The following is a 23,116-nucleotide window of genomic DNA, read 5'->3' as shown; positions in this document are numbered from 1 at the left end:
ATCACGAGGATTTTTCCGAAAAAAACCGAGGGCAGATAAAAAGGTCTCGGGAGAAGGAAGGACGCGCCTTTGCCAGCGAGGACTGTGGACGGACGATACAACATTCCGTTTCTCCTCCTCCGCCCACCCAACCCCAAAAAGCTCTGTTAGCTTGTCCTCCTCTCACATTCTCTCGACAATGTGGCAAAACCCTAGAGATTTTCATCTACATTTCTTTTTCCTCATTGGCCTGTTCTTCGCCGTAGCTGGCATCGCCTCCGCCGGCGGCGGTGGAGGTGGAGGCGATGCCGATGCGATGTCGGAGTTCGCGAAGAGCCTGGGGAACCCGCCGAAGGACTGGATTCCTGGTTCTGATCCCTGTTCCTCGAAATGGACGGGGGTATTGTGTTCCGGCGGCCGTGTAACCGCCATCAACCTCCGCGGCCGCGGTCTCGCCGGAACCTTACCTTCATCACTTTCCTCGCTAACCAGCCTGCAATCCCTTTTTCTTCCTGGAAACCAGCTCTCCGGGCCGCTTCCCTCGTTCGGTAAACTCGCCACCCTTCAGGAGATATCTGTCAGTTCCAACTTCTTCAATTTCGTTCCCCCTGATTTCTTCTCTGGCCTATCCGGCCTTCAGAAGATATCGCTTGATGACAATCCTCTTGCCCCGTGGGAGCTACCTGACTCCTTCGCTGACTGCCCCCTCGTCTCCGTCTCCGCCTCTAATGCGTCCATCTCTGGTGCCCTCCCCGACTTCTTCGATCGTCTATCGTCCCTCCAATCCTTCCGACTATCCTACAACAACATATCCGGTCCGCTCCCCGCGTCTCTTCCCCGATCTCCTATCCGGGAGCTCCTCCTCAACAATCAGCAAGGCACTAAGCTCTCCGGTCGCATTGATGTCATCGGACAGATGGAGCAGCTTTCCCTTCTCTGGATCCAGTCTAACGCCTTCTCCGGCCCTATTCCTGATCTCTCCAACCTCACCACCCTCCAGTCCTTCAATGTCCGCGACAACGCTCTAACCGGTGTCGTTCCCAACTCCCTCGTTACAGTCTCCACCCTTAAAAATGTCTCATTGTCGAACAACGATCTCCAAGGACCCATGCCAAAGTTCGGCGCAGACGTGTCGGCCGACATCGATAAGGGCAACAACTTCTGCCTCCCGCAGGCCATCCCTTGTGACATCAAGGTGATGCAGCTTCTTGCAGTGGCGGCAGGGTTCGGTTACCCCGCCGTGTTTGCTAGTTCGTGGACGGGCAATGATCCCTGCGGTGGCGGTAGTGTTTGGGTTGGTGTGATTTGTGATCAGCAAGGGAACATTGTGGCGCTTAATTTTGCAAACAAACATCTTGAAGGCTTTATCTCGCCTGAGATTGCTAATATCTCTTCACTGACCAAGGTTATCCTGAACAACAACAGTCTGACTGGCGTCATTCCGAATTCACTAACCCATTTGCGCCAGCTGCAGCTGCTTGATGTCTCGTATAACCAGCTCACTGGGAATATACCCAACTTTGCATCTACAGTGAGGTTGGTTGAAGCTGGAAACAAGTTTGGTTCTGATTCTTCTGGAGGAGGGGGCTCTGATGTTCCTGGATCAGGTGGGGCTCCAGGTTCATCTTCATCTTCATCGGGACATCAGAATGGTAAATCCAAATCGGCTACAGGATTAGTCGTGGGGATACTGTTGGCTGTTCTAGTTTTAGTAGGGTGCATTGCTGGTTTTGTTTATTATATCCTTCGTCGCAAGAGGAGGATGGAGCAACTAAAGAGAGTCCAAATGGAAACCTATCCTGATAGTCCAGATGTTGTTAAGGTTGGGGTGTTGGGTCTGAATGACAATGGCACAGTTGGGAGTGAGGGTTACCCGCAGAGCAATTATGGGGAGAGTTCTGATGCCGCACTTCATAGGGAGAACAGTGAGAACATAATCTCAATTCAGGATCTTCGAAAGGCCACGAATAATTTTAGTGAAGATAACATTTTGGGCAAAGGTGGATTTGGAGTTGTTTACAGAGGAGTTCTAAGTAATGGGATAGTAGTTGCTGTCAAGAGGTGTGTGCTTGATATGTTGAGTATGAAAGGGGTGGCAGAGTTCAAGGCAGAGATAGGCCTTATTGGGAAGGCAAGGCATAGGCATTTGGTATCCTTGGTTGGTTACTGTGAGCATGAGAGTGAGAGGCTGTTGGTTTATGAGTACATGCCAGAGGGAACTTTGGCGCAGCACTTGTTTGATAGGGAAGGGAGCAGGTATTGTCCTCTAACATGGAAGCAGAGATTGACAATAGCCCTGGACGTGGCCAAGGCTATGGAGTACCTACATAGTTTTATGCAGGGAAGCTTCATCCATAGGGATCTGAAGCCCTCAAACATTTTACTAGACAAGGATTTAAGAGGAAAGGTTTCGGATTTTGGTTTGCTCAAGCTTGCAGGAGATAATGAAAAGTCGATGGCAACCCGGTTGGCTGGGACATTTGGATATTTGGCACCTGAGTATGCAAGTAAGTGTTATTGTTTCCTTTTGTTATATATATATTGTGAGAGTTTACCATTTACAACCATCAGCCAATTGTAGGATTTCCTGTTTTATTCCGGAAAGAAAAAAGAAAAGTACAATCAATTGTAGCTCTGCAAATTAAAAGCTATTTTTCTTTCCATTCCAACTAAATGGGAGAAAAAAAGAAAAGAATTAATAGGGGGCTTTGAATTCACCCAATATGATAACATGCTTTCATCCATGATCATATTGTAGTTGTCATTATAGACTTTGAGAGATGGCTATTTTGAAGTGGTAGTTAACATGGGTTCCATTGCGAACCTTTTCACGAAAGGACGGTTGAAGGTTGGGATGAATATTTTTGAAGTATTCTTAGGATCACATGAAGATTCTTGATTAAAGTGTCTTGCATGCTAAGGTTTTGCGGGTCTACAATATCTTGATTCGTCTCTTTGACTTTTAAGATGTACTTGGGATCACCTGAAGATTTTTGATCGAACTATCGTACATGCTGAGGTTTTGAATAGATCAAAGAGGTTCAAATTCCTATTGCCTACTTGTTAGGCTATATTCCATATGCTCGCATTCTCTTATGAACTTGTGAAAGTGTTAATACAAACAAATGAAAAGGAAGAATAGTGATTGTGATTGTTTTACATATTCTCTTGTTTTGAATGTGTATCTAACTCTGGCCACTCGAGTGGTTTTTTTTGCTTTTTTTAGTGGAACTCTCACTGTTTATCAAGAAATGTCACTTTCCTAGTTGGCAAAAGATGCATTCAAATGTTTATGTTTTTTTTTTTTGCTATTGTAGTTTTTAAGTTTTTTTTTGTTTTTTTTTTGTTTACTCAATGATGGAAGGCAACCGATGAACATGTGTGATTTTTGTGCTCTTGGACATGTTTTTTTCTTTGGTGTGTGCTAGCTTCTTTGGGTCTTTGTGCTTGGGCTGCTTGGGTTTGTTAGTGGGCAGCTGAGCTGCTACTTAGCCATTTGGTCGTTCGGTTCATGCTCCCTATTTTATCGGTTTCCCTTGCTGGGCTGTTCGATTTCTGCTCCTTGCTTTCCTGGTTCCCTTTGCTGGCTGTTTGGTTTCCGCTCCCTGATTTCCCGGTTCCCCTTGTTAGCTGATCGGTTCCTGCTCTTGGTTGTCCCGGTTCCATTGTTGTAGCTGTTCGGGTGAGGGTCCAACCGAGCCTTTATTGCTTCTTTTTTCCTCCTTTTGGTTGGCTGTGGTGGGCGGCTGAACATGGATGTTGGCCTCCCTTTTCTATCCTATTTATAGGGGAGTTTTGGGCTGTTTTAAGAAGTTTTGACAAAGTGAAAACTAAGTAAAACATGAGGGTTTCTTCTCTAGCTTGAGAGCTACTCCACTTCTTATTGCTTCTTCCAAGTCTTCTAATCCCTTTCTTCTCTCCCGAGTTTCCACCCCATTGTATCCTTCTTCTAAAAATTGAGAGTGGTTTTTTTTTTATTTTTTTTTTATTTTTATTTTTTTTTAAAATTGAGAGTGGTGTTGGTTGGCTAGTTTTGTTGGCATTTGTCGGAGGAGTTGTGGCAGACGTTGGTTTGGATCAAAGTAGCTGTGGTGGACCACTGTTTTGCCTGTCCTTGAACATTTTATTTACCTATTATATCGATACGTGTGAGGTGACCACTAGTTGGTTGTTTTGAGGGCGATTTTTTTATGGTTTTGTTTCTTTTCATAAAACAATTTCAGTTTGTTTAAGTGTTATATGGTGTTTTTGCTTACTAAGGTTTTGAACCGAGTTGTGTTCTACTTGCATTAGTGTTCTCCTTTGAGCTTTTAACTTGCTAGTCCCATCCGCAAATGTTTTTCTCTTGCTTGGGGTTTATTTGCAAAATTCAAGGTAAGAAGAGGATAAGATTTTGTAGAGCATTGGAGGGCGAAAATTAGATAGAGAGAGGGAGGCCAAAAGAGAGAGATAGAGGGAAGAATTGTGAGAGGGAGAAAGAGAGAGGGGGTTATGGAGCAAAAAGGTTGGTAGTTTTGCGTAGCTGAGAGGAACAAGAGGGATAGCTAGAGGGAAGGGTCCATCTAATGGAATGAGAGTTTACTTGCAAGAGCAAATTCAATTCAATAACCAAGTTTTTTTCAATATTACATTGTATTTAATGTTGATAGCTAGAGTGAAGAATTGAGTATTAGGAGAAAGATATTCAATAGTTGAAAAGGGAAATAGTAGCCATAATCATTCGTGATTGAAACTTAGGAGAAATTTCTTTTATTCAATTCACTCCATAATAATTATATCCAAACCCGGGATCTTTATTTGTAGAGATAATGTTACAAAGGTAAGACACAATTATAAGATTAATTATTTGAATTCACATCTAATCTTAACTAAACTAAATTTAATCCTAAATAATTCAAACCTAAAATTATCCAAAAAGGATAAGTAATGCTAAGAAAGTTAGCAGATTAATCTAAAATCCTAATTTAAATAAAATAACTTATAAATATTGAAAATAAAAATAAACTCAAGTCTGAATCCATTCACTAGGTTGAAAAAACTCTTCTCTTGAAGAGTTGCAATTAAGTTATAGATGAGCCTTGCCATAAATCCTCTTATATGGAAGGATGTGAATTTTTCTTTATCAGTTCAAATTCAACAATCACATTTTTCTTTTCTTTATTTTGATAATTTTATTGTATAATAAAAGAGTGATTTCCATAACTTTGAAATGATTTCGAGTAAAAGGAATGGTCAATTCCATCATGCATGTGAGAACACCTTTTATGTCTTCAAGGCTATCTTTGATGGTATTTCCAAAGTAATCATACATAGAAATTTAGTTGAAGCAAAGTATGAAAGTATTGTACTTATGAATGAAAAGAGGCAATAATCAAGCATTTGAGATAGAGCAGCGAGGTGCACAATGTTTTCTTAGCAAAATGAGTTAAAAAGGATGATGCATGTGGCTATATGAAGTTGGTGATAGACCTTATGGGCATTGTTATTTTTGTAGGGCCTTGTTAAGGATATGAGATGGGGGAAGGCGTATATGGGAATGGGTTTGCATAGCTGAAGATGGGTGCGAATTACTTGGGTTTATCATGAGTGGTGACATTTCATAGCATGAAAGACAATTGGTGAGTAGATGAGGGGGAGGGGGGATTCTTTCTTGTGCTATTGGCATGGTGATGGTGATCGCATGGAGTGTGACACGAAGGCAACGTCCAATGACAGATGCGAGATGTAGTGTGTGAAGAATTAGTCGAAGTGGATGCATGCAGGAAACTAGCAACACACACAAACTTGATATAGTTGTGGGACATGCATCATTAGTTGGACAATGCGACGCACATACAAAGTCATGCTAAGATGCAACCATGGTTACAAAGAGTTGTTGATTTGTGTTATAGAGGAGCAGTGTGGTCTTGAAGCAAAATTGAAATAGTCCATCAAGTTTGTGGAGTTTCAAGTAGGTTGGGCAGAGTAGCAATAGATTTACAATAATGGCATGGTGTTTAATTTAATGTTTAAAGTGGGTAAGTTGTTATGACATAGTTTTAGCAATTTTGGAAGAATATATTCTTATAGTGGAATCAAAATGGTTTAATTTGGAAAAATTGGGTTAGTAATGTAGTGGTTACTAATCCAGGCATTGGCCAAAAAACCCCATGCAGACAATCTCACCTCTGCTACTGTGGGTGCACAAACCACCAATCGTGTTGAAGGACTGCCATGCCACACATTTAAACACATTTAAACTGGGGGCAAATTTGGGTGAATAAATGCAAGTGCCCTTTAGTTTATTTTGATGAAGGCGGGCAAGTTGTTATGGAATAGTTTTAGCAATTATGGAATAATATTTTCTTATGGTGAAATAAGAATGGCTTAACTTGAAACTTGGGTTAATAATCTCATGGTTATTGATTGAAAACATGCAATGACCAAGAACCAGTGGAAGCAACCCTATCTATGGTTCCATGCCCCGTAAACTGCCAACCTTGCTGAAAGACGACCACATCAACATAGGTTAAGCTAGGGATAAATTTGGGTGAATAAAAGGTAAGTGTCCTTTAGTTTTGGCTACTTATTAGGGAATGAGCCATGTGTCTTATTCATATTAGTTTGATTTTTTATGGATTAGGATGAAAAAGGTTTTTGATACTATAGGCTTACTCATTAGATTTTTTGGGTTTTAAAGATTATAACCAGATACTAAGAGGGATTAATGAATATAACATATTATTCTTCTTGAAAGTCTTTCTTACATGTGTGTTGCCCATCCTCTGTATATCTCTCAATCCCTTTGTCTATGGAGTTTCCGACAAACTCTACTAGTGATGTAAAACGGGTAGGAGGCTTTGCTAGGGAGAGGATCTCTTCTCCATAATCTGACAGCAAGTTCAGATTTCACCAAAAATCTGAGAGGAAATTCTCAGATTTTCTCTTGAAAAAATAGGGGCAGGGGAAGGAAGAGTTTCTCTTGCAAGGAGAGAGAAAGCAAACCCCCAAATACCCTTTTTAAAAAAATCCTGAAAATAATTTCAGGTTTTTATTCAAAACCTGAGAGAAATGGTGCTGGAGGGAGGAACATATGACTTCACATTCAGAGGGAAAATTATTGGCTGAGAGAAGTGGGAAGAAAGAGGGGGGGGGGGACGGTGATTTTGGAGAGGAGAATTGGGAGAGAGAGAGAGGAGAACTGATGCGACGGGATCCAAGGGAGGTTGAGGGAATTCAATTCCTTGATTCCGTGAAATGAATTAGGGAAAATGGAATAGGAAATAGTCCAGGGAGAATTCGGCTAGGGGCTGTGGAGTCAGATTTTGTTTTTTGGAAAAATTTCCAAAGGTGTAAGCTGCAGTTATGGAGAGATTTCAAAAAACAAATTAATGAGGAGAGGAGGCCGGCTGTATTAAGGGGAGATGGAGGGATTCGTGGAGAGTAATTAATGTTGCTTGATTTGGATTTGAATATTAGGAAAGGGGTTTTAAAATCCTATTTGAATTTTAAATTCAAATAAGTTTTAATAAGGAAACTTTCCAAAAATAGCTTTCATAAATTTGGAAAGATTTTGAATTTCAAAATACATGATTTTGAATTTGAAATCAGCCCAAAATATGTCAAATTCAAATAAGTTTTAATAAGGAAACTTTCCAAAAATAGCTTTCATAAATTAGGAAAGATTTCGAATTTCAAAATACATGATTTTGAAATTGAAATCAGCCCAAAATATGTCCAACCAAATTAGGCAAGGATTTCAATGGGGATGAGGAGGTGGATGGTGGCCGACGGTTAGTGATTGGGCCGGCGGTATGAGGGGTCGGGTGGGGTGTTTGGTCGTGGTTGAGGGAGGAGTGGTCGGGTGAGGTGACTGACGGCTTATGGTGGAGAAGGTGGCAACGTGAAGGTGGACATAGGTAGAGGATAAAGACGATGACTAGGAATAATAAGAAGGAACAAAAACAAAAACAAAGATAGAAGATAAAAACCGCGAGCCTTGGACTCTTTCGAAGACTGACAGGTGATGCTTTGTCCTTCTCCAAAGGACTTCAAGTCACGAGCCCGGACCCATCCTGCGGCTGGTGAAAACTCTGATTCCTCCCATAAAAATCTCACTATCGTCCTCTCAAAGAACATAAGTGTTGAACACAAATTTTTAATATCAATAATCCATCCCTATTACAATAGCTTAAGGCCCTATATATAGGCCACAACATAAGAAAACTCAAAATACAAAATTGCCCCTTAGGCCACAACACCAACCTAGGGGTAAAACCGGAAATACATCAAATAAGAACTAAAATTCAGAAAAATAACTCATAATTGAAGATTTAAATTATAGCCGTCGATTTGCGATGCCTCCTGTGATAGATGCGCCAAATCTTCGTACCGATGTCCGCATCAACTAGTCATCATCTATCTTCTTCCATGGTGCTCTCGTTGCCTGACCCACTCACTCCGACTTATTCTCACATGGTTGATGGCACTTGTGCCTCAATTTTAAACAACTATATGCGTCATAATGACAAAATTTTCAAGTAGACTTGAAATATTTTGTGATCGAGCATATATAGAAACATAATACATTATCTTGGAAAATAAAGATTCTATGAACTTAAAAACAAATATTAGGTTTGAACTTGTTATTTTTTTAGATATTATTCGCTACTTTATAGGGTGCAGGTTCTTGGAAGGGCAAGCTCCTATGGCACTGTGATGAGGCTTTGTATTTTATTTTGGTTTTAAAATCTTAGATTATTTTTATAAGCCATGTATGTTTATTTGAAAAACTTTACTTTTTATAGTTAATTTTGATAGTGTTTACATTTCATAAGTAGAAAATTTACTCGAACAGTCCATTGCACGCGTGTCCACGCCACTCCCAAGCAAAGCATATGAAAATACTTAGAAAAATGTATGCATTCTTAGTGCATAAAATTTAAACAATAATATCAAATCAGATTAACCAGCACAATAAGAAATGTTGAGTGTTGTTTGGTCTAAAATATATCATGAAATAAAAATAGAAAAGATACTTGAGCTTCTGCCACATACAATCCAGCCTAATTCTATGGACTCAGCTTGTGGGTTTTTAAGCTTTTGTTTTTTAAGCATTTAGATCTTCACTTTGAGGTTCATCCTTAAGCTTACATAACTTCCTCATCTAGAAATCGCATTTTGAAAAGAGAAACTCTTTATCTACATAACAAATGTTAAGAAGTATGTATATTTAAAATCCATAAATTACATTCTCGCGCAAATGGTTCCAAAGTGATTTCAACACTTATTGGCTATGATGCACGGACACGGACACGGCGAAACGGACACAACACGACACGGACACGGGACACGGCAATTTTTAAAAATATAGGACATGGGTGCGGCGTGGACACTACATAATAATTTTTTAATATAATATATATAAATTAAGGTGATATTATAGTAAAAATGAAAAGCAATAATAAATCAATTTTATGATAACTTGTTTAGCTTATAACATAAAGATGTTTAGTACAAAATGTCTAGTACACATTTTTATTCCATGGCCAGAAATTTTAAGTAGGTGTGCCTTCACCCTAAAATAAGATTCTTTGTAGGTGCCACCACAATAATTGCATTTGAATGACACATTCCCTCCTCCTTCAAAGATTTTTCCTAACTTTGTAACATGAATCCATAAAGGCTTATCAGTTTTTACAGATGCCTCTTTTGAATATTCACCTAATCCACTCTCGCTAGCAGGAGAGCTCATTTTGCTAACAAACCAATCATACATATGAATACATCAAATTAAATTGATATGAAGTGAAATCAAAATATCCTAATAATAAGACAATATGAATACAACAATATACCAGTTTGCTGGGGTTCCAAGGGGGCGCTGCCCCCTGGCAGTGTTCGACCTGCCCGGTCAGGTCGCAAGGTCAAGGGGCAGCGCCCCTGCGGGGGTTTCCGGGGGCGCTGCCCCCAGAACAAAATTTTATTGTAAGAGTAATTTTGAAGTTATGCTTATTTTTAAAGTTCGTAAGTTGTTTGTATGGGAAGATACCGAGTGGTATCGAGCATGTAGCTAGCAGTACCGAGCATGTACCTAGCGGTATTGAGCGGCACCGAGCATGTACCTAGCAGTACCGAGCATGTACCAAGCGGTACCGAGCATATATTGAGTGGTACCGAGCATGTACTGAGCAATACCGAGCATGTACCTAGCGGTACTGAGCAGTACCGAGCATGTACCTAGTGGTACCGAGCATGTACCTAATGATACCGAGTGGTTTCGAGCATGTACCTAGCAGTACCGAGCATATATTGAGCAGTACCGAACATGTACTGAGCGGCACCGAGCATGTACTGAGCGGTACCGAGTGTTGGACACGCAGAAAAGGCTAAATAGAACGGACTATTTTATCATTTAATAACCAGACACGCGTGTTCGACATGCGTGTCCGATTTTAATTTTACTTTTTTAAATTGCGACACTCCAATGCCGTGTCGGACACGTGTCCATGCTGTGTCCGACGCGTGTCCATGTCCGACACGTGTCCGACACTGCATACCCTCTTTAAGAGGCGTGTCGGTGCATCATAGCTTATTGGCTATATCTACTCAATGCTTTAGTGTTTATAGTAACACCTATAAGCAAAAGCTGTTAGATTATGGCTTTTAATTTGTTTGTCCATTTTGGGCATGACCACTTGCATGAAGAATAAATATTCCTATTCTAACACTTTAGAGCAAGTGCTCAAATCTCAAATAAATATTTCAAAACAATCACAATCACATCATAATCACATGCAAAAAAAAAAAAATCCTAATTCTAGGACTTCTAAAAGGTTATGCATCAATTTTGTATTGGGTGATGTGTTTGTCAAATATTATTTGATGTGTTATTTTATTGTAGAATAATAAAAAAAATAATTTATTTCTAGGGGTTGTTTCACTTAAAGTTGTTTGAGATTTAAAGCTTTTATTTTCCTTTAAAAAAATATTTAATATTTTTTGTGAAGTGGATGGAGTGTAATTTTACTAGTAATAGACCTAGTGGAGGTATTATGACTTCGGACAATCAAGTCATTAATAAGAGTACACATTTTATATATCTTGGATCTATTATTTGCAGTGATGGTGAAACATATAAGAATTCACATTTTAGATATCTTGGATCTATTATTCGTAGTGATGGTGAAACAGATGGAATATTATCAATAGAATTCAAGTTGGATGATTAAAGTCGAGGAATGCATCGGGCTTGTTGCGTGATAGAAAAGTACTTCCATAAGATGGTGGTGAGACTTGCAATGCTTTATGGTGCAGAATGTTGGCCATTAAAAGAGAAGCATAATACTAAGTTAAGTGTTGCATAGATGAGGATGCTAAGGGGGATGAATGCATTTACCCTTAGAGACAGAATACGAAATGAGCATATACGTGAAAAGCTTGGAGTAGCTCCAGACTCCAGTGAAAGAGATTAAAGAGAGTCACCTTAGATTTTTTGGTCACATAAAACGATGGCTTTCCGATGAGGTATTAGATTTAACTTATATTAAGAAAGGTAGAGGTAGACTTAAAAAGATTTGGTTAGAAAATATTAGAAATGATCTTTCTTTATTAGATTTAAACAAGAAATTGACTTTTATCAGGACATAATGGAGAAAAAGGATTCATGTAGCCGACCCCACGTAGTGGTTCAAAGGCTTGATGTTGTTGTTGTTGTATTTTTTGTGAGTCACTATTTGTTTTAAGACAAATTTGTCATTCATGATGTCATAAGATACAATGATATAAACATCACACCTTTTTGGATGGAATGATATACTATTGTATCAAAAAGAGAAACAAAGTGCTTTTATAGATTTTAAAAAAATCTCTTATTGTTTGGTTAAAAAGAGAGATGGGTTTGCTTGATTGGACCAAACAAATATGCGTTAGGCTTTTACTTAGGACTTAATAAAATTCACCTAATTAGACTTGGCGTATTTCAGGATAGAAGGCTCCTAAGGAGGCTAATAAGTTTGATTTAATTTTAGTTTGAGATGAAAGAGTAAGTTCAATTTTTTTAGATAAGTGAAGGAAGCTAGGATTTAGGGAACCTACGATTTGTGTTTAAATTGGAGTCATTTACTTGATTTGGCCAAGATATGACTTTGAGGCCAAAGAGAAAGTGAGAATTCCTCTTTGATTTTGTTCAAATTAGAAAGGCTACTAGGATTTGGTCTTAAGTTAAGGATACTTCACTTGTTTTAAATACAAGCAAATAAAACAAGCAAATAAAATGTAGCATTTTAATAATTTTGAGATTGAGGAAACACAAGAAAAACCTATAGCTTTCAGGCTAAGTAATTCTTGAAGGTTTTAAAGCTAAAGGGAAATAATTGCTTTGTTTAAATTAGGTTTAAATAGATGCATTAGAATTATGAATTTAGGTGTCTAATGTGGAAGTTTGAAACCACAATGAACATCTTAGAACACAAGAGTTCAGAGGTGAAAATTAGTTGTTTGATGCGGTTAAACAAATACAAGTTGAGAGGTTTGGGCCCTTTGCAAAATTTTGAGATTATTTATTAATTTTGGGCCAAACAAATAAAATAAAATTTAGATATATTTACATCATTTCATAATCCTTTGGAGATTATTTGGAAACCTTCATGTAGGGTTTAAAATGGCATTAAATCAAGAAATATGAATAGGAGTGATTCAAATTAGGTTTGGCCCAAACCAAAGCAAACTTAAGGCTTATCTAAGGCTGCTCTAGCTCCAAAAAGTTCATAAACTCTATGAGATGAAGTTTCAAAATCAATGGAAAACTTTAAAACTAGATTAGTAAGAGAGAAAAATCAAGAATCATCCGATTTTGAAGAACAAGTTTAAATTCATTAAAATAAGAATCACTCACGTATAATTTTGGAAATATCTTGATATAATTTTGACAATCTATCGATCATCAACATATAGGAGGTGGCATTGTATTTTTAAGGATTTTTTTTTATAATTAGTTAGGAATTTTCAAAATTTTGGGCAATTAATTAATTAATTTAATTACCGTAAGATTTGAAAGATGCCAAAATGAACATAATCAACTCTGAACATTGAAATTTGAACCATAGACGTGAGGATTCTTAAAACATCCCACATAAATTTGTAATTTTAGGAATCAATTATATCCATTAAATATTTTTTAAAAATTAAAAAAAAATCTAGAAAATATAAATAGTTATATTTTAAATTAATTTTATATCAATCTACATATTAAAAGGACTTTAAATGTTTAATGTCTTGTTTTATTTTTATTTTTGTGGGATTATGAATTTTAGAAATTTTAGGTTTTAATTAAATCTCATTTAAATGGCATTACCTATCACCAGCTGACTAGGTTGTGCTTTTCCATGCAATTACACTAGATTGATTGATACATTTTTGAGTAGGAGAGAAGGAAGTCATGAGAGCTAAGCTTGGCCATTCAATATGGAGTTCAGATGACCAAGTAACCTAAGGGTTTTAGGATTTATGTGATGGATGCAAGTTCATTCAAGTAAATATAACACTCTTATCCTATAATCCTTTGATGTTTATATCATATTCTTCCTCTAGTAGGTAATTCGATTCATCTAAAAGGAGTAGCCACAAATCTAATAGGTGATAATGGAAGAGAGGGCTTATTTAGATTCTAAACCCATTGGTAGCTTCCTAGTTGCAAGTAGACCTAGGGTTCTTAAGGATATCATCTTAAACATCAATCCACAAGAGAGACCTAGGGATATTTTAAGTTTATTAGGGATTTACCTTACTAAAACTAATGTTCAATAATGAAACAATCGTATTACCTTCCTCTAGTAGAGTCGAAGGCAAGTGAGAAAGAATTACTCTGGATATCGCTAGAGTAAGAAAAAATTAATTTCATGAGCTTTGGGAATCTCCTCAGCACATTAGCACTCTTCCTCCAAAACTGAAAAGTTGCTCTCTCAAATGAATTGCTCTCTTCGATATCTTCTAAGCCACGGTATGGAAAATCGAAAATGACTTGTAGAATACCCATCGTGTCCCTATGAACACATGGATCAACCACTAAGATGGCGTGTGATTACCCTTGGTAACCTGCATTACTGGAATGAACAAACAATCTTGGGAAAGGAACCACGATCTATTTGTGCGATGTTATTCTTCATGCACATCTCTAGTAGTCCGATTTCAAAATAGCTTCATTTGGGAAGTGGGAGAAAGCTAGGGAAGTTGGTGACTACTTAATCGGGCATTGGCTAAGCTGATTTAGCCAGTTGAACTAGAAAGGTGCTCGGATTATCCCAAAAGAGCTATTCAGGTTGATTTTGAATTAACCCAATGGGTTAGATTGTCTGAAATGTCAAAAATAGTTAACACCTCCATAGAGGAGCAACTTGGATTCATATTGTACAATGGCGATAATCTAGAGACATGGATTCATAAAATCAAGTAATATTGTAGTCTTCACAAGCTCTCTGATATGGACAAACTCACGTTAACCTCCTTTCATATGTTGGACCATCTAAAGAATGGTTTCTTTGTCTGACCAAAACTAAATGCTTATCCTCTTGGCTTGGTTTTCTTACAGCCTTACGCCTTTGCTTTGGGCCTTCGAAATATTGAGACCCTTCGAAATATTGAGACCGTGAAGGCAAACTCGTAAAGTTATTGCAGACTTCCACATTGGCTATCAACTGCAACTTGAAACTCTATCCAAACAGATTACTCGCATTGATGAGTAGTTTTTACAAAGTTTGTTTGAATTTGGCTAAAACATACCCTCACAAAGAAGCGTCTTCATTGACCGACTGCCATGGATCAAGTTACTTGCAAACCACATCAAGCCACTATTCCCTAAGCCACCCTTGGCTGTAAAGAAATTGACCTCTAAAATTATGAAAAAAATGCAAAAATGGGTTTGCTATATTTGTGAATGATTTCATCGAAATCATATTTGCTAGGAAAAAATGTTTGCTATTGATTGAGCTCAAGATGTCATTGGAAATCACTTTTGAAGTTGCTTCCTTACAATTTGGAACACACACTGATCCCTTCATAGATTTTCTTACATGCCTTAGATGGGCACTCATTCCACACCTTTTTGCACACATACATCATGTCAAACGAACAAATCTAAATATTAATTAATACTTAATAGTGGGTAAATCGACAATTTCATCCAGCATCGACTTGTCCGACTTTCTCAGGCTACCAATTCCTTGAAGCTTAAATAATGATGGTGTGTCAACCCATAATTCCATGAAACCTTACCTTTCAATGTGTTAGTGGGTTACGGCAACATTTTGCAGTGCACCATTAAATGTCCATCTATGCTTTTGTTTCTATAAGGACATATTTTTCATATTGAATTCTTCATGTCATATTACTCATGCAAGGAGTGGATCTTGTATTGGGAATTCAATGGTTCCGATAGCTCGGTAACATTATTGCTAACTAATGTTTTTTATCCATTAGTTTTGTGACAAGGAGAAACCAAGTTTGGTTTCGTTTGGGATAATTTTTTTGCTGCTTCTTAAAGCAGCTTTCTAGTAAAAAAGGAAAATTTTTGTACTAAAAAGTTGCTTTGAGATGCAATAAGAAAGCCGTCCCAAACAAAGCCTTAGTCTCCACGGAAAGGTCTCAGATGCAATCGAATGAATTTGCTTTTATCAATTTCTCAAACTCCCTAGCCAGGTTGCTATTGTATCATGTTTTCAATTAACAATAATTCCCTCTGCTGCCTTATCCTAAACTCTAACCCTTGCTTCCAACGACCTAACATTGCTTTCCCTGCATCAGCAATACAAAATCATATTTATGAACCAACATCCCTTCCACCACATCACAATTATTACCACCAAATTCATTTGAAATCTGACACTGCATGGATCAATGTTTGTCCATATCAGTACCATTATTTTCAGAAAACAACCATTGAAAACTTTTTTCAAGAAATACTCGAATCAAGTGTCATTAGACCATGCACTTGTGCGGTTCTGCCTTTTCCTAACCAGCTTTACTCTTAAAAAAGAAAGACGGTAAATGGAGGTTTTGCTTGGTTACTGTGCCCTCAATCAAGCCATCTGACATAGTGTTAGGAGGGGTGGTCCTTTTGTAGTTAAAAATTACATATAGGCCTTTTTTTTTCCTCCTAATTTCAGTTGGATGAATGGTTTATTAATTAAGGGCATAGGCATCAATCGATGTTTGTCTATAACTATCTAAGACTTATGTTGGAAAGGGGGGATTTTGTCTAGTTTTATTTCAGGTTTCCTGAATTTGGAGAGAGGATCCCTTTTTTGGGGTGGATTCCCCAAGTTTGTAGATGTGAGAAGTGGAGGAGATCTTAGAGTTCAGGTTTTTGCCTCAATCGATCACTTGAGCTTCTATCCTTTCCCCTCATCTATTTTGGTCTTGCCATTACCATTTAAGTGGCTCGTAAACCAGTTTCTTGCAAAAAAAAAAAAAAAATCCAAATTTTTTTAAAAAAAAAAAAAAAAAAAAAAAAAAAACAAAATATCCAAATTGCTGTAGAAGAAATAATTCCATTGGATCAATGGTTTTAGTGGAGTCTAAGGCTTCGTTTGAGACGGCTTTCTTATTGTTTCTTAAAGCTTTGTAGATGTGAGAAGTGGAGGAGATCTTAGAGTTCAGGTTTTTGCCTCAATCGATCACTTGAGCTTCTATCCTTTCCCCTCATCTATTTTGGTCTTGCCATTACCATTTAAGTGGCTCGTAAACCAGTTTCTTGCAAAAAAAAAAAAAAAATCCAAATTGCTGTAGGAGAAATAATTCCATTGGATCAATGGTTTTAGTGGAGTCTAAGGCTTTGTTTGGGACAGCTTCCTTACTCCTTCTTAAAACAGCTTTTTAGTACAAAAATTTTAATTATTGAACTAGAAAGCTGCTTTAAGAAGCCACAAGAAAACTGTCCCTAACAAAACCTAAGACTATACCAAAATTTAATCTGGCAGTCGAAATCCACTTTTTGGGGTATGTTTAGCTGCTATTTCCAGATTTGACAAAGGTACCATCCACTTTTCTTGATGTCCCAGGTTGCCCAAGGTGTATTAGGTGCTATCTCGATAGTGACAAGTGTATTATGTTTTGCGGCAATCAATCAACTAAGCTTCCATCCTTTCTCCTCATCTATTTTGGTCTTCCCGTTACCATTTCAAGTGGCTATCAACCAGTTTCTTCAAGGGGAAAAAAATCCAAATAGCAGCAGGAGAAATCATTCCATAGGATCAGTGGTTCTATTGGAGTCTAAGGGGTTGTTTGGTATTGGATTGGATTTAACTTTAGTGAGATTTAGTAAATTTTGTAAATCCGAATTTAGTACTTGAAGATGTTAAATCCTGAAAATTGTTTGTATGAAAAATGTTGAATTTGATAAATCTTTATAAACTGTATGGCAAGTTAATTCAAGATTTAAGTCGGTTGGTTTATTTAGAAATTAAATTAATGTATTTTGGATTTAATTTGCATGACATAATTAGATAATTAATAATATAATAAATAATTTGATTATTAACACATAAATAATTAATTTAATAATTAGTTTTAATTAAGCAAACATCTAATTATATTAAACTAATTAAATGAATTTAATGATAATTAGACTAATTTAATGATAATTATACAACTAATAACTAATTACCCAATTATAGTCTTAACTTTTAATTATATTAAACTAATGTAATGACAATTAGAATACTAATTATTTAATTAAACTTAATTAGATTACTTATTTATACTATTTCTTATTAGATTAATTTATAATCTCGAGTTTGGCTTCTTCTCTTTTCCTCGTCGCCATTTCTTTGTGGCTGCTTCGGTCACGTGTTGTATGTGCTTCGCACGAGGAGAGATTGCTCGCTGCTTCCTTGTCTACTCAAGGCGGAGGTACACGAATGAAGCAATGGAGAAGAACGGGAGAAAGTTCTATCCAAGGTCTTGCCTGCTCCTCTTCGTGAAGGTAACGATTTTTCTCCCCTTTCGCGCGCTTCTTCCGCTAAATCCGAGTCCGTAGATCCATAAATCCGCCTCTCGATGGGATTTAGATTTACGCGGATTTACACCGTAAATCTGTAAATCCTGGATTTACGCAGGAGTCGGATTTAAATGACCAACAAAAACTATTTGATTGGATTTACCTTAAATCCTGCTTAAATCCAGGTGCAAATCCGATACCAAACAGCCCCTAAGACTACCAAACTTGATTCTGACAGTCGAAATCCACCTCCTGGGGTATGTTTGGTAGCTATTTCCAGATTTGAGACAGGGATCCTCCACCTTTCTTGCTGTCCCAGGTTTCCCAAGATATATTAGGTGCTATCTTGATAGTAACAAATGTTATCAGGATAATTTTGTAATTCTTGATATTACAGTGTTCGGTCCATGATCTTTCTTAGTTTTGGTCTTGATGTTACCATTTCAAGTGGCTATCAACCAATTTCTTGCAGCAATTAAAAAAAATCTAATAGCAGCGGGGGAAATCATTCTATAGGATAAGCTGTCATATTGGAGTTCAGGACTTCACCAAAATTGATTCCGGCACTGAAATTCACCTCTTGGTGTTCAGCAGCTGCTTCCAGATCTGAGAAATGGCCGTCCACTTTTCTTATTGTCCCCGGTTGCCCAAGCTGTATTAGGTGCTATCTTGATAGTAGCAGGTGTCATCAGGATAGTTTTGTAATTCTTGACCCTGCGGGGGTCAGATCGTGACGATCTTCCTTGGTTTTCAGCGTAAAACCCTCAAATTGTTGAATCAAGAAACCTCCTGAAATCTGGTTTAGGGTTTAGGGAATATCTGACGACAAACCTTAGCATAGGAAGCTACACCTGACATTCTCCAGGGCGGGGAAACTGCAGACAACGGCTGTCCTGAAAGCCAGCCAGGACTTGTAATGCTGGACGACATAGGTGGCAGGTTTTCTAAGCTAAAACATATACAAAGCAGCTGTTGAAGTCCTGCAGCTTGTTTTCTAAATCGAGAACAGAGATGGCAGGGGGAATTAGACATTGGGAAGGGTGGAATTACAGCTTCTTATAGTTTCTCCCTCCCTCTCTCTCTCTCTATTTATTTCCTTTTTTTTTTTAAGAATTAATCTTAGCATTTATAGATCCTCTATCATTGACGAATATTTTCGTAGGGTTCCTGAATCTGTCTAGTTTTGTTAAGGGTTACTAGTATTTATTCCTATTATTATTTTTGTTGTTTTTATCAATCAACTTGCTTTCAGAGCTTTAGCTTAATGGCAAAACTTTCTCCATATCACTAGCAAGAACATTTTCAAGATATTGAGGATGAGTCTACCTTGACCCGGTGAGAATGATATAGTAGTAGGGGAAAATTATTACGTGCGGCGTCCGGATTCGTCCGGAAGTGAACCTGGGTGATGCGGCACGTTTGAATTCGCCTCCGGACGGTCCGGACACCGCACGTAATAATCTCTCAGTATTAATATGGGTGATCCTTTTCAAAATTTTAAAAAACACATATGAGGTATCATTTCCTTATTTTAGTAGGACGAGAAGTTTAATAATTAAGTGGTTTTGTTGTTAATAGGTGTTTGTCTGTAAATTCTTAAGTCTTATGTTGGGGAGGAGAAAATTTGGTTTGAGTTTTATTTCAGGTTTTCAGAAGTTGTAGGACGATTTCTTATTTTGGGGTGGATTCTTTAAGTTTGGAGAGGTGAAGAGTATACACCCATGTATACCTGTGTAGGTACCCATTCGCAGGTGTCTTGCAGGTTAAGTTTGGGTTGAGTGATAGAAGGATGCACTCCACTCTTGAAACAGTTCGTTCGATGGGCTCGCTCCGAAGCTGGAAGGAGCTTAACACTGGAGTACGGCGGACCGAGATCCTTTTCCATACTTAGTGCCAATTTGTGCATCCGATCAAGGTACTCCACGATGTATTGAGTACCTTGGTAAAAACCTCAAACTTAGCTACAAGGAATCGATGAGATAAATTTAAATTAAATGAATGATAATTCTAGCACCAAATAGTCTCTTGACTATTAGTAAATGTTCAATTTCGCCCTAGACTTTTATGATGAATCAATTTAGTTTCCGGATTATTAAAAAATAATCCAATTTAGTCCAACGGTCAAAAGTAATTGTTGAAATTAACTCCAATAGTTAAATGTGGGGGCATTTTAAGTATTATTGTGTATGTTAGATTATATTATTTTTTAATATTTTTTGTTATTTATCATATTAAAATAAATATAAAATTATAATGGAAGTTATCCAACTAAATAACAAGAATGAACAATTAGTAAACGTAATTAATTGTTATTATGATTTTTGTATTTATTTTTATATGATAAATGATAAAATATATAAAATAATAATATAATCTCATATACAACATAATATTCAAAATTCCTTACATTTAATCATTGAGGTTAACTTTAACAGTTACTTTTGACCTTAAGACCAAATTGAGATATTTCCTGAAAATCGGGTACTAAATTGGAGTATTGTGAAAGTTTGGGATTAATTGGGCATTTGTTAATAGTTGGGGGATTATTTTTAGCTTTCACTTAAAAAATTAAGTAGAATCAATCCCATTTAGGGGTGTAAATGAGTCGAGTCGAGCTCAAGTCATGTCTAACTCGAGCTTGACTCGTTAGTTAAATTGTGAGCTCGAACTTGAGTCGATCCCAAAATATCAGCTCAAGCTCATCTTGTGATAATATAAATGGGCTCGCAAGTATCTCACAAGCAGCCTCAACTGATTCCGCCGGAGAAGATGAATGCATGTCATCACAGCATATGTCATTGTTGAGTGAGAAGTGGAGAAGAGGAGGCAAAGTAGCTGTGTGAGCATGGACGAAGAGGAGGCAAAGTAGCTGTGTGAGCATGGACGAAGAGGAGGCAATGCGTGAAGCCGTGAACCAGTACTTTTTAATTGTTATTTTTTAAAAATTGCCGCAATATCATTAATGAAGATTAGCTTTTTCTGGTGAACTAGTACTTTTTTTGGATTGAGAGTCTGTTTTGATTTTATTAGTGTAAACTTTTTATTTGTTGATTAATTTAAGTAAAATAATTCAATTAATTAAATAATTACGAGCCAACTTGCGACCTCACGAGTCGAGCTTTATCGAGCTTGAACTCGAACTCGAGCTCGAGCTTATGCCTTAATAAGATCAACTAACGAGCTCGTTATCGAGTTGAGCTCAAGCCGGCTTTGCTCACTTACACCCCTAATCCAATCATCTGAAGTGAATTGAATGGCTAGGATTGAAGAACCTTACCCTCTAATTATCATGATAAATGGAGAGGATTCGAATCTAAATCACGAATAGTATGTTTTGTCAGGTACTCAGACAAAATAGAAGAATGTAACTTCACATATGATTGCCATTGTCAGATCACAAGCCAGAAATTTGAATGTTATTCCATTTTAGTAAAACCCATATTGAACTTATCAGATTAAAATAACTACATTTCAACTACAGACATGCAAATTATATTAAAATAACTCTAAATCAGCTGTCATTGATGCATGTCTTTGGGGGCCATGTATGATTTATGTCCTAATAGTAAATGCTAACTACATTAAATATTTTTTTTTTTCAAATACTTCTGCTGGTAAGATATCCAAATTCTTATCTCTTTTGATATGCAATTAAGACTGTCTTGCTATGAAGTTTACCTCACTGTCTTGCTATTTTCATTTTTGCACCTGTTTGAAATAACTCCATGTGGGCAAGTAATCTATATAAGATATCTTACTTCTGGCGTGCTTACCTTCTGCGACTGTAAATGCTTCAATCTCCTCTTTCAACAAGTGTTGATTCCACAAATCATTTTCTTACAGCTACAGGAAAGATCACTCGGAAAATTGATGTTTATGCATTTGGCGTGATACTGTTGGAGCTAATGACAAGTAGGAAGGTACTCGACGACACCGTCCCCGACGAGGACGCCAATTTAGTAGCAGCTTTCCGCAGGATTCATCCCAGAGACATTGCTAGGTTAGAGAGATTCGTCGACTCTTCCATCTTCAGCGACGAGGAATCTCGCAGCAGCATTGCAGATTTAGCCGAAATTGCTTACCATTGCACTGCTCGTGAACCTAGCTATAGGCCTGAAATGAGCAACGTTGTCACCATGTTGTCTCCCATCGCAGACCGGTGGTGTCCCGGCAACTATGGCGATGGCACCGATGATGGCGATTCAACTGTTAGCCTTACCAGTATGGTTCACAGATGGCAAATGAGCGACGACTCTTCCTATAACTATTCATTCAGCAATTACAGGCCGGGGACAAGTAACTTGCGTTAATGAACTCACTCACCATTAGCTACTTAAGTGGTGTTTCGATCTCTCCCACTGTAAAGCTTTGAGGGAAGAAGAACGCCTTTGGGCAAATAGCAGATAAGGAACAAATAGAGGGACTGTAAGAGTTGCGTATGTGGACGATGGATGCATGGAAGGATACATTTTGTTATGGAGAGACTGAGTATGTGATCTCTTATTATTATTATTTTTTCTTTCTGAAATGATATTATTCTGGTTTTTTAGTTATGCTTGATATTGCAATTCCATTTGCAAATTTATATTTAGAATATTTCCTATTGATGCTTTTGTTGTTTGTGATCACTTTTTATTTCTATTTTTTTTTAATTTATATTTTAAAATTTTTTATTGTTTTTTTAAATTAAATTAAATTATTTTTAAAAATAGTCATAATAATTTTAAGATTTTTGAAGTATTTTTAAAAATAATTATCATTAGCTTTTACCCCCCACCATTGGCCACTATTTTTTCCATGGGTAATGTTTGGCGATGTTTGATAAAAATTAAGAGATATGTTAAAAGTTATATATATATATATATTATATATATATATATTATTGAATTATTAAGTCCGATCACCGGACTTCCGGACACCCAATCCAGATGCGTCACATCACCTGAATATACTGAGTCCTGATATATTTTGATGATATGACTCGTCTGAATTGATGTCCGGACATTGGACATAATAATTTTCTCAACCGGTGGATTATTAACTCACACACAATTCAGATGGGCCGTATCACCGGATTACACTGGGTCCAATATATTTTGGTTACTTGGCAGCTCTGTAATTGTATCGGGACGAATCCCGGACGACATAGTTCGACTGCTCCTCCCT

The 23,116-nt window shown here is 37.4% G+C and overlaps 1 protein-coding gene across 1 annotated transcript; it reads left to right on the top strand.

The window, feature by feature from the left end:
• On the top strand, positions 1–22,537 carry LOC110105654 (receptor-like kinase TMK4). The gene is made up of 2 exons (XM_020835244.2): positions 1–2,486; positions 21,794–22,537. Exons 1-2 carry the CDS (start codon positions 179–181, stop codon positions 22,258–22,260), a joined length of 2,775 nt encoding a protein of 924 aa, XP_020690903.1. The 5' UTR covers positions 1–178; the 3' UTR covers positions 22,261–22,537.
• Positions 22,538–23,116: the final 579 nt, after the last annotated feature.

This window comes from Dendrobium catenatum, unplaced genomic scaffold (genome assembly GCF_001605985.2).
Source record: "Dendrobium catenatum unplaced genomic scaffold, ASM160598v2 fragScaff_scaffold_671, whole genome shotgun sequence".
In the NCBI taxonomy this organism is placed as follows: Eukaryota; Viridiplantae; Streptophyta; class Magnoliopsida; order Asparagales; family Orchidaceae; genus Dendrobium; species Dendrobium catenatum.
Note: the sequence above shows the minus strand (reverse complement) of the source record. Positions and strands in the feature narration are given on the sequence as shown.

Bases quoted from the DNA above. Each gene is read 5' to 3' on its own strand.
- LOC110105654 (XM_020835244.2), top strand. From the start codon at position 179: ATGTGGCAAAACCCTAGAGATTTTCATCTACATTTCTTTTTCCTCATT. The intron at 2,487-21,793 runs GTAAGTGTTATT...ATTTTCTTACAG, and splicing joins TTTGGCACCTGAGTATGCAA to CTACAGGAAAGATCACTCGG.